This window comes from Trachinotus anak, unplaced genomic scaffold, assembly GCF_046630095.1.
Source record: "Trachinotus anak isolate AG129_WGS33_773 ecotype Australia unplaced genomic scaffold, CSIRO_AGI_Tana_v1 ptg000013l, whole genome shotgun sequence".
Taxonomy (NCBI): Eukaryota; Metazoa; Chordata; class Actinopteri; order Carangiformes; family Carangidae; genus Trachinotus; species Trachinotus anak.
In genome coordinates, this window is record NW_027273864.1 from 19,903,816 (window position 1) to 19,915,984 (window position 12,169).

The following is a 12,169-nucleotide window of genomic DNA, read 5'->3' on the forward strand; positions in this document are numbered from 1 at the left end:
ACTGATTCTGAGTGAGAGCATATATTGTGTACATATGGAAAAAGATGTTGGAAGGACGAAAGCTTAAATGTGGCATTTGAGTGAGGTTGTAGCAGCATGTGTGAGTGGACCTAGAAAAATTGCATAAATATGTTCTTGTTGAGCAGACAAACAAATTTAAAAACAGAAGTAGTTTGCCAAACTGAGCAGTGATGTCCCAGTTACAGATTCACATCTCCTGAGTTAATGTATATGTACTCTACAGGAACATAGAAGCCAACATCACAGGAGCGGTCTGGGAGAACAAAGTATAAACAGCTTGTAAAACAAAATCACTCATACTGAAATGACAGTAACATATAACCTAAAATAAAATTTAAAGAAAAATATGTAAAAATCCACTCTACTAAACAAATTCTAAATGCGTTGTGTCAGTTTATGTATGAAAAGTTATCCGTTGGCATGACAGTTGCACATCATGACAGACAGTTTCAAGCAAAGGCTGATGTAGGGGAGGCAGTGGGCTGTACACAGTGGGCTACATGTGAAAGATTTGGGCAAAGGCAGAGGTTTAATAAATTATAATCTGCTGAATCAGTTTGATTTACCTTCATCTCAAGCCGCTATGTAAGATGAGTGACTGGGCCGATCAAGTATTTTTGAGCTGCATAATTGCACTTTTCAAATTGTAACCCACTTGTGGTATGAATACACCAACTGTCAGGAACGCCCCATTGAGCTCTGTTAAAAACTGGAACCATTTCCTAACATACAGTGTTGCAATCAGGCAAACCATGCACAGTGCTGTGAGCGAGTGAACCACATCATTAATTGAAGCTGCATCTAGCCTCTCACAAGATGCAGCTAGTTGCCAGTATAGATCAGTGAACAAAGCAAGGGGAGCTGCTTCGGGTTTAGAGTCACTTTGTGTTCATTTGTTTGACATTTTGCAGATGCAACACACTTTGCAAGTGCTGCTGTTGCCTGAAAGCTGCATTTGATTTCAGTAATTTGTTCACCCAGACGATACAGCGAAATCTTCTAGGAGAAATAAACTTCAGTCACAGACAGAGCTCCCTCTCTATGGACACTGAGAAAACACTACAGGACGTTTGTAGGAAAATATTAAAAGAAAACTGTGGGGCAGGCTGCAATTTCTTAATGCAAAGCTATTCAGCTGTCAAACACATCTGAATTGGATTAGCTTTACCAATTAGCCTAAATGTCCAATTTGAATATGTTCTTCACAAATTTTGGGCCAAAACCTAATTTTACCAACACAAACATCACGGTGCAAATTAATCTCTTTCCTCCATTACAGCCAAATAGAGACACTTTTGACAAATAATAGAAAATAATCCAAATCAATATAATAGTAAGTGGCAGGCATCAGCTCACTGGTTTGGACCGGTTAGAAAAGGTTTTCAAGCTCACATGATGCAACTTCATGCAACAAGCCATGAGTGATTTTAATAGCAGCAACTCTGAGATAGATTTGCAATAAAATGCAGATTATGCAGAAACATCTCCGTTTGAGCACCTTAAAATGAGCAAAGATGAAGACAGACAATTGTCTCTTCACCAAATTTGAAAATACTTTAACAAAAAAAACCACTCATACTTGAATCTACTTCACTATACATCATTTGTTCACTTTCTATTTGAGAGTTTTGTTGGTGCTAATGATGCTATAATGGCTACACTGTAAGTAAAGTTTTAAGCCAGAAAAGAGAAAATGGGAGCCTTGAATAGAAACACACTGCCTCCTTTCTCTCTTTATCTCTGAAGCTCAGTCTTCATCAGTGTATATGTGAGCATATGGTGCAACTGCATAGTGCTTTATTCATTAGGCCATATGGCTATGGAACCCTTACTGCTCAGGGCAAAGGAGAGAATGTATGAGGACAAACAATGTGTGTAAACGCATGTATGTGGAATCTGCTTGAGTGTGTGTCTACTGTATGTAGGGCTGGGGCAGTTCCAAGTTAAGTGTAGATAGTGATTCAAACCTTTTAAAACCATGCCTGCTATAAACATAAGGTAAGTGAACACACACAACCCTGCCACCGGCACACAGCTTCAGAAACACACACACACACACTTGCTCACATTCAAGCACAGAACTGACCTGAGGGCATCAGCTCCATAGCTCTGCACTATCAGTCCCGGATCTGGGTAGTTCTTCTTGCGCTTGCTCATCTTCTGTCCATCGCTGCAGGAATGAGACATTGAGGCATTAATGCACAGCCCACGCATGCATGCACTAAAGTGCATGTTAGAAACCGTGCACTTGGTATTCAAATTAGTCAAGTCCTTCCAGGTCAGCAGGCCTGTGAGCACAGAGCTGCGTTTAGACCTGGGGGCTGAGGACAAGCAGCCCTGTTGTGAAGCAGCTCTAAGGGCTAAATGTTACAGCACACATACCACACTGATCATGAGGAACAGCAGAAAGATTGAGAGGAGATGAATGGGCAGGTGAATAAAGGGGCAGAAAAAGAATATAGAAATGGTGGTTGAGAGGAGGGGCAAAGAGTGGATTAATGGAGGCAAGGAAACACGATCAAGGAAAAATGAAAAAGCTCAATGATGTCTGCAGAAAACGGCTCAGAAATATGTTTTAAATTGACACTAAGGATAAGGCTGGCAATACTCTGTCTAATTGTTATTGCCAACAAATCCCTTTAAAGACTAAAACCAACAATGAACTGATCCTACTAATAGGTATAACCTGAATCCATGTAGCTACACAATGATATAGCTTGTTTCTGTGTGCCCCAGACTTCCATTGTTGTCCAAAAACTATTAAATCAGTGAGCCAGACTCCCGTACTGTCTAGCATGTTCCTTCATTACCGTGAAGACTGTAGTTTATTTTGAGTCAGTCCCACATATATCCTTCTGCTGTAAATACTCACTACAGCACCAAATCCACAGCTGACAACAGTGCCAAAAAAATGTACCATTCACTTCTGTAAATTTTAGTTTTTTTAAATGGACAAACAGAAGACTATAGAACGATGCCAGCCTTATCCTTTGAAATTGAAAAAACAGGAAGATTTTTTGTTAAGAAGTCAAAGGACTGACCCAGCAAGTACCAAACCGTTGACAATGACATTCCTGAAGGGTGGTTTGCCAAACAGCGCTGTGGAGAGCACCAATAGGGTGTAGAACCTACAGAGGAATACAAAAAAAAAAGACAGTACACAAGGTCAGTGTAACAGGTAGAACTGAACACAATACAAGGTGCCCACACCTTCTTAAAAACTCAGTGACTTTTCAAAGGCTTTCAAGGCCAAAAATCCTTCATATTTAACCAAACTTGGCATAGTTTGAGACACAAATCAAGGTTAATTACTTTTAGAAGACTAAGATTTTTTTAGTGTGAACTAGCAGGCTTTACAGAAGTCCACAGAGTCGAAGAGAAAATATGTAAATTCATGCACTTTCAATGACCCATGTCTATTGATTTTATTTATGTCTATAAACTTTCAAGGCATTGATGTATTTTTTCTTAATTTCAGAAACTTTAAAAACCAGAGAAACCCCTGGTAATAATTAATTCCTCTGAGCTAGGGTTGAGAAAAACAAACCAATTTACCACTTCAATCTCTTCATTTTTGATTTGACCATTTCCCATCATTTGATACTAATCCAATAAAGTCAAAAATTTCAAGAAAACACTCATCTGGGTCTATCCATGCATTCCTGTTCTGCTCTCATCGATTCCCTCAACAAACTCAGCAGGGAAGTGTGGCTCTACTCCTCATCTGTCACCCTCTGTCCATCTATCTCTCAATTAGTTCCCTCCATCCAACTATCCATTCATCTGCAACTTACCATCCCCTTGTCTGGTCAATGCCCTCGGCGATGAAGTCTGCAGGGAAAGAGTCCTCAAACTCCTTCCTGTTCTCGAAGGGGTAGTGGACCTGGGCGTAAGGCATGCTGCCGCTCTCAAACCAGCAGTCAAACACCTCTGTGATCCTCCGCAGCACTCCCTTACCGCACCGTGATGGGATTGTCAGATTGTCAATGCTGGGCAGAGAAAGTGTGGACAGACGGAAAACAAGAAAGAGAAAGGAAGTGCAAGTGTTGAAACAGATGGATGCAATAATGATTTTGACCATTTCAGTTTTATTTCAGGTTTTATTAGTGCCATAAGTAACTATTAACACATTTGTACACTGTATAGATTTATAGGACTACAGGCTTTCTGGCTGCAGTCCAGAGCAACGATTTTATAATCTTTCACTGCTGGGAACTAGGTTTAAGAAAAGAACAGCTGGGCTCATGTTGTGCTGACACACAGTAGAATAATGTCAGTTATTGCTTTGGGTCATAAGTTTCAGACACAGGGACATGGATTAATTTACACCTAAAACTGACTCAGTGAGATTCAGCCTATAAACAAAGTCATGGTCTCTTCAGAAAAGTTACATAGGCTGGAGAAAACAGATGGACCCGACTTTTGTAGTAGTTACAAAATGTCAGTCTGTGTTAAGTGCACATTAAATCCAAATCACAAAAAAACATCAATCAACATCAAAATAAAATATAGAGATAAAGTTGATTAAGCACATATACTTTCCTTTTTCCCCTCCAACAACAACAGCTACACATTTATAGAGTTATAGGCATTCAGTGCCTATAAACCACTGATCCACTATTAGCCACTAAAGCTTCTCTGTTGCAGTACTTTGCTGCTCTAAAGAGCCCTGCTCCTGGGCCTAAAGAGGGAAGGGAGAGTGTTAAGCAGGAATTTTCCCAAAAGAAGTTCACTGCTGAGTACATTTTGAGTAGTTTAATATGTGATTTTTGTGGTGTGTTAGTAGAAGATCTTGTTAAAATGTTCACTTTCCTACGATGTGGGCAGAGCTATTATCTTCACCACCTGGACACTTCACATATTATAATGTGGACTGATTAGAGTCTATCCATTAAGCTGTCGGTGATCCATACATCTTGACTTTAGTAGAAAACTTTTTCAAATTGGTCAAAAAATTCAAAGCGACCTTCTCCTAAGATCTAGACTACTGTCTATTCACAACGACAACAACAAAAAGACAAATGTAACATGCAGACATACTTCAGTATCACTTTTAGTTCCTGATCAGCTGATTTTAAAGGAATAGTTTGACAGTGAGAGTCAGAGTCAGATGAGAGGATTGATACCTCTCAATGCTCACAATTTGAAGCTATAGCCAACAGCCATTACCTTAGCTTAGCAAAAAGATAGGAAACAGGAAAAGGCTACATATCTTACATATTGCTACATATATATATGTAAGCATGTATGTATACACACACACACTGCTGCTATAATTTAAATGAATAAAACACGTTTTAGTACAAACCACTATCAACCACAAGTTTTCTGTTTTTTCACTGCATTCCCCAGCTTTAAAATTTCAGACACTGCCGACTTTTGCAATAGTTTTAAACATTAAATAAACCGCTACATTGACTGATCAGTTATTATTTTCTTTGTTTTTATTTTCTTCCTTTTTATTCTGAAACTATTTTAATTACTTTTCCAAGTCCCCCAGACCTGCAGAGAAATTCTTAACATCCAACCACAAACACAGGAGCAGGATTAAAGCAACTTCCTCCTCCTCCATCAATTAAGGTGTCCAGCCCCGTGGAAATGATTAAAGGTAATTAGCTGATGAGGAGCGGAAGAGTAAAGTGATCTGTGTTTCACAACACTTGTCTGGTTCAGGCAGAAAGGTCACAATAGGAGGAAACAGGTTGGATATGAAATGGATAAAATCATACACAGACACTGTGATGTTGTTTTGTTCTGTCACAGCAGAAAGAAATGCAGACTGACTGATAATCTCAGTGACTGATCAATGACTCACCTCTCCCGATGCAGATCAGTAACTTTGACACCGGTCAGTTCCTCCAGTTCAGCCATGGACCCAACACATACCACCTGATGAACAAGAGCACACAAACACATAAATACACATCACAAATACAGCATTCACACTACCAAATACCTAAGAGAGAAAAGAAACCCTTTGTGCTAAAATAAGAAATTGATTAATCAATAAATCCATTGACAGAAAATTAATTTATCAAGCAGAAATTACAAACATTTGCTGGTTGCAGCTTCTGCAATGTGAGAATTTGCTTCCTGTCTCTGTCATTGTAAATTAATTTTTGTCTGACAAAAGTCTGTTCCAGTCCAGTTAAGTAAGTCTGGTCCATTCACATAATGCAGGGTTAGCAAGTTTTACATTGAACTGGATAAATGCAATTTTCTTTGTGCTGGTCTACAATAGGGGACTCAATCCCCCGTTTTCCCCATGGTGCTTTAATTTGAATGAAGAGTGACATTTTGGGAAACGTGCTTATTTGCTCTCTTGCCCAGAGTTAGATGAGAAGTCACTACTCTGTCTGTACGGTAAATGTGAAGGTATGCCCAGCACCGTGTTAGTCTGGGTTTTGAACAGATTAAACAAATGAGACATTACGTGTTAATTAATGAGCTTTAGAGGAGCTGGTAGGCAAATTAGCAGATGTAACCTTTGGACAGGAACTGAAGCCAGTCATATTTATCCTTATTTGGATAATTTATTTAAAGCCTGCAAAGGACTACCATTGCTAAACCTCATAATCTTGATGAATTTGTTTACCAGTATTTTTATTATTTATGCAAAAGATTATTCTGGAAAAAAAAGAAAAAAAAAAGAAAGAAAACGCTTAAAAGTAGGCCTACTTCAACAGACTTCCTGAGTAACTTTACCTTAGAAAGTATGGTAAAGTGTGTTATCTGGTCTCCTCAGAGAGTTAACCTGTAGGCTCTGCTCTAGTTTTACCACAGCACCAGGTAACATGGCCCAGATACAGCCTGACACACCACCGTCAGACACAAAAGAAGACAGAGTTAAAAAAAAAAAAAAAAAACATACCCAAAAATTCAGGGACAGGAAGACAGAGACAACAAAAAGAAAAGGTACTGAGAGACAGATATCATATTGCCACATGCAGAGAAACACACACACAGACAGACACACACACAGCTTTGGTTTTGGGTGTGTGATTTGCCGCTGAGGGGTGTGTAAGGGAGGCACCAGGGAGCGCGAGTGTTCTGGAAACAGCCACAATGCTATTTCCAGCAAGCAGGTCGCTGGCTGTCCCTCTTTCAGCCAGGGGACCAACCCTTCATTTTTCAAACGCTCAAACAACCCAGTTCTGACATCTCTATTCAGTTCAGTCTACTTCACGTAGTCAGCCGGGTTTGGCAACGAACATCCATAACAAGATAAACATTTACAGTTTGGCTCTGCCTCTTTTAAATCTTCCACTCAATTTTCCTCCCATTGCGTTCGTCTCTCCCTTTACCCCCTTCTTGTGTCTTTCACTTCCTCTTTTCCTTCACCAGCTAATTTATTCTGATCCGTCCTCCCCTTATTTTCTGTGTCTTCTTCCCCCACCCCATTGCTGTTTGTCTTTAGGACCTTTCAAGCTGCATTAACTGGCATGAAGAGAAACCAAACACATTTTTGGCTTGTGTTTATTTGCTGTTTACATTGATGAATCATTCATGTGTTGAGTTTCAGGAGGCACTTGGTAATGGCGCCGGAGGGGAGCTAACTCTGACTGCAGTATGGAGTCACGCTACACTCTCTTACACACCCTCAACTATGCGAGTATCAAAAGGAGGTCAGTGAGAAAATCTTCACCCTGCCAATTTATAAGAAGAGCTGGATTTGTGTACCCTTGCAGCAGACCAGTCTTCCTTTGGAGAGACACAAGACATTTTCTCACCAACTCATTTCTACGGTAAATAAAAGTGAGAGTTACAGAGAGCAACTTTTCAATTATGCCCTCTCACGCTTAGCCCGGATTGATTTGTGACTGCTGCCAAAGCTGTGATCAGTTCCCTTAGAAAAGAATAACTATCTTGGTATTTGGTCATGACACAGACAAATCGTGTGATCTGTAGAGAACAAGGACACATTAGAAGCACTAAGTACTCTTATCAAAGCATAACAAAGTGCCGGTTTTGTGTTTTCCTGACCTCCTCATAGTCATCGCTGACCCAGATAGGGATTGGTGTGCCCCAATAACGGTTCCTTGAAATCGCCCAGTCACGTGCGTCTCTCAACCAGTTCCCAAAACGCTTCTCACGCACAAACTCTGGAACCCTGCAGAGACAGAGACATTGTCACATGTGTTATGGATTAAATATAAAACATGACTCCAGCCACAGGGACACACAACAGGAACATTTCTGTCGTATGTATGTTTACACCTCATTTAACAGTCATTTATGTATATGTATGTATGTGTATGTATGTGTGTGTGTGTGTGTGTGTGTGTGTGTGTAAAATTTATGGGTAAAATCCGCACTTGTCCATTATGAATCAATGACCTTCCTAGCTACTGTTGCTAGCAGTAGTGACAGTGTTTGCTACAGCTCTAAAACAAGATTGCTCCAGTGTCGAAATAATGCAACTCTGAGTTTGTGTGTGTGTCACATCTGCAAACAGCTTGCAATCGGATACAAAAACATTTCATAACTAACATTAATTCTTACAGTGGGCAAGAGAAAATGTAACGTATGTAAATTAGAAATAGAAATTAGATATTGTGATAAATTTAATGTGCAATACATTTTCTCACAACAAAGAAAAGCATTATTATAATGTGTATTATTATTCCTTTATAGAGCTGGTTCTTTTTCTCTTATTCCACATGTTTTAGCCCTAAAAATAAACTGCACTACACTCTTTAAGAAGCACAACTGCAAAGGTTAACATTCCCTTCAAGGCATCATCTTCCTCTGTACCCCTTTCCCGCTCTCTCCTTCTCCTATTTACCCTCAACCGATTTCTAGCTTTAATCCACTATCTCACAATCTCTTCCTCTTTCTCTCATTTTTTTCTGTCCCCCTCTCTTGCTGTGTTGCTCAGAAGAACAGTGCAGGGGGGTGGGGGTAAATCGTCATCAGGATCCACACGCTAAGCAACAAGTTCATCAATTCCCATTTGTAGGAGGCATTTCTATTTAGGCCCCTAATATATCAATTTAATGATTTTTTTTTTACCACTGCTGCTCTCCGCCAGCCCCCAACCACTCCTCCACCCCTCACCCTCCCTCTTCCCGTTCATGCTAAATGTAGAATTTAAAGTGTGCTGCCTTGTGCTGGAGATGCACTGAGGAGCCATTTAACATGTACAAGCTTCTCGTATATTCAGAGATGCTGGGGATGGATACATGAAGGAGACGGGCGGAAAGAGGCTGTGGTTAGAGAGGAGATGGATTAAGAATTTGCATGATGGGGAAAAAATGTAAGGAAGATAAGAAAATGAGAAAGGGGGAAGGATATAGTGTCCAAGGACAAGGTGCGCCAAATTGTGCGACTGACTATTTTCTTAAACCTGTCCCCTGGAGAGTGATTATCCAATCATAGCTTAGCAACCATAACTAGGCATGGTAGTTCTGTCTAGCTTTGATTTATCCATGTGCTAAAGCAGCAAGCACTGAGCTTTAGTAAGTGATGGTTGTTGGCATCTTTTTTTCACCCTGTCCAAAACCAAAAAATACAGGAAGAAATGTGTAAGGAATGGATGCAACAGTGCGTCCGTCTGCTTTAAAGTAAGCTGCAAATGTTAGCATGTCCAGCTAACTATCTTACTACCTACAGTAGTAATCTAATTTAGAATTACTTCCAAGGCCAGATGCATTTTATACGACTCTGTTGTGTGGGGTTGCAGGTTAGGATGCTAAGACATGCTATAACATCAGAGTGTAGGCTTAAGTTAGCAGCTCTGTGCTGCTATGTTGCATTTCGGGAAGTTTACAATCCAACAAACCCGAGCTGAACTCATTACCCCAAGCAACATTGTTTTCAACATGAATAACAATTTTGAATGGAGTATCTGTCGTTGCTGTCAGTGTAAACTGCATATGTGCAGCGCAAGAATGGAAAGCATGACAGGTGTACAAAATAGTAACTGAGGGAGGCGGGCTTAGCAAACAGTTTTTTTTTTTGGGTTTAAAGAGAGAACCTGAGTCATTTTAGGGCCAACAAACTATGTGTGTAAATCACACAACAGTGGCCATGCTTCCTGCACCTTAAACATCAAAAGAGACCAACTTCTCTTCCATTAATCCAGTCATTAATGTATTCAGACAGGCAGGCATCTGGAGAAATCAATCTGAACTCTGTCAATAGATACTAAGCCCGAGTCTACCCGCTGCACCACTGGAGTAAAGAGAGATAAATTGAGCAAACCACGATGAGAATATGGTATCCAGCACTTTGCTTTTTAAAGCAGCCTTTTTTATGTCTCTCATCAGCCAAATCGAACTTCATACAGAGGTTGTGAATGTTGTGAACTCGATTTTACTTTTATAAGGTCGTTGACAAGCTGGTAACTCACCAACAGACAATTTTCCTGGGACTAGAACTCAACTATGGAAGTGGAGTTGCATCAAAAAGAAAAAAACATCTTTTTAATCTTACTGTTTTTTTTTTTGTTTTTTTTTTTAATTTTGAACATGATCAGATAATTAGGGTTTGGAGAATAAGCCCAAGTTATAAAAAGTAGTATCAGGGCATCACCCTCAGTGTGTAGCCACATAGATATGGGAGGGAAATCTGTGCATGTATAATATTTGAAGGCAACTCAACAGCTATATTTTACAAAACTTATAATGAATTTACGCTGATTCTGTAGACACACAGTTAATTTAAATGTTTCATTATCAGCGACAAACTTCTACCTACCACACTACCATTGAACCAATTAGCCGATTTAATGAGCCATAACTCTGACTTTAACTCATTTTTCAAATTGCCAAAAATTCACAGGTTAAAGCTTCTCAAATGTGATTTGCTTGTTTTCCTTGTCTTCTATGATAGTAAGTTTTATATCTTTGGGTTTTGGAGTGTTGATTGAACTTAACAACCATTTTGAAGATGTCCCCCCATGGGCTTCACTATTTTCTGACATTTTATTGACCAAGCAATTAGTCAATTAATTTAAAAAAGGAAAATTACCTGCAAGTTAATCAATAACATGAAATATTGTAAATACTGGGAATTACAACATACATTTGGACATGGTCGTCCTGAATAATAGATTTGGTTGCCAGTAGAAGTAGGCTGAAATTCAACTGTATGGTCATTTTGGAGGCTGCAGCACCTTGTGATGTGATGGATTATTTTGTCCACCCTATTTATATCAGTGAGGGTAGGTTAAATAACAGAAAGCCCTCTCACTACCACCACAGACTACACCATCCAAAATGACCATAAAGTTGAATCAAGACTTCTCTCAAACAGTTTCAATAAAAACTTAACATTATAACCATGAGATATTGTTTAATGCAGGACTGTTGAATCAGCCTGCATTAGTTTAGGTAGGTGCATGTAATAAACTGGCAACTGACTGTATATACCACTAGTACCCCTTGGATAAGGAATTTAGCCTTTAAAGTAGTGTGTGCGTTTGTGTTGGTCTCGATGTACATGTGTGTCTGTGCGTCTTCACCTTCCTAGCGGCTAGTCATTCATCTCAGTTTGACAGTCCCATTACCAGAGGCAGCTACTGTGGCTCAGAAAAGAGCACTGGGAGCACCGGGGGTAATACCACTTAGCAAAGCCATCATGCTGACGCTTACTTTTGCTCCATGTTCTGCCATTAAAATTAGCATCATGCTAATGTTTTCTATAAAACACCAGTCCCGTGTGCATCATAATATTGCTGAACTTAATGAAAACCAAAGAAAAGTCCTTGCAACAACTTTTATTTTAAATCTAATATCTTTCCATTTTAAATGACTATTCCCGGTGCTGGCTGTCCTGCAGAGACAGGTCCATGACTGACACAAACAACTTGATGTAGTAGCACAGAGTCGGGGCTGTAATTGTTTTGGGACTGTGCTTGTTGTCCGTCTTCACTTAGTATTCACTGTCTTCACAAGTACTTTACACCACTTGTTTGGCAAGAAGCTTATGCCTGCCACTTCACTGACACTTTGCACCAAGGTAGTTATCCCTCGTTTCAGAAAACAGCTTACCAGTAGCATTTTCCATTGTTCTCCAGTAGTTTGTCCACTATCTGCTCCACTCGGACAAACCAGCTGGGGACGGCTTTGTAGATTAGAGGTGTGTCAGACCTGCAAGTAAAGTAAAGTAAACATAAGCATGCAACACATTGACTTCAATACAGAAA

General features: G+C 39.7%; 1 protein-coding gene across 1 annotated transcript in view; it reads right to left on the minus strand.

Annotated features, from left to right (window-relative positions):
- Positions 1-12,169, minus strand: part of iars1 (isoleucyl-tRNA synthetase 1) — a 55,480-nt gene that overhangs the window by 24,228 nt on the left and 19,083 nt on the right. Inside the window, exons 13-18 of the mRNA XM_071493677.1 lie at positions 12,015-12,113; positions 8,005-8,131; positions 5,837-5,910; positions 3,816-4,010; positions 3,063-3,149; positions 2,108-2,191 (exon numbers count right to left, since the gene is read on the minus strand). Of these exons, the coding sequence (XP_071349778.1) occupies positions 2,108-2,191; positions 3,063-3,149; positions 3,816-4,010; positions 5,837-5,910; positions 8,005-8,131; positions 12,015-12,113 (666 nt within the window). The remainder of the gene's footprint in view (positions 1-2,107; positions 2,192-3,062; positions 3,150-3,815; positions 4,011-5,836; positions 5,911-8,004; positions 8,132-12,014; positions 12,114-12,169) is intronic.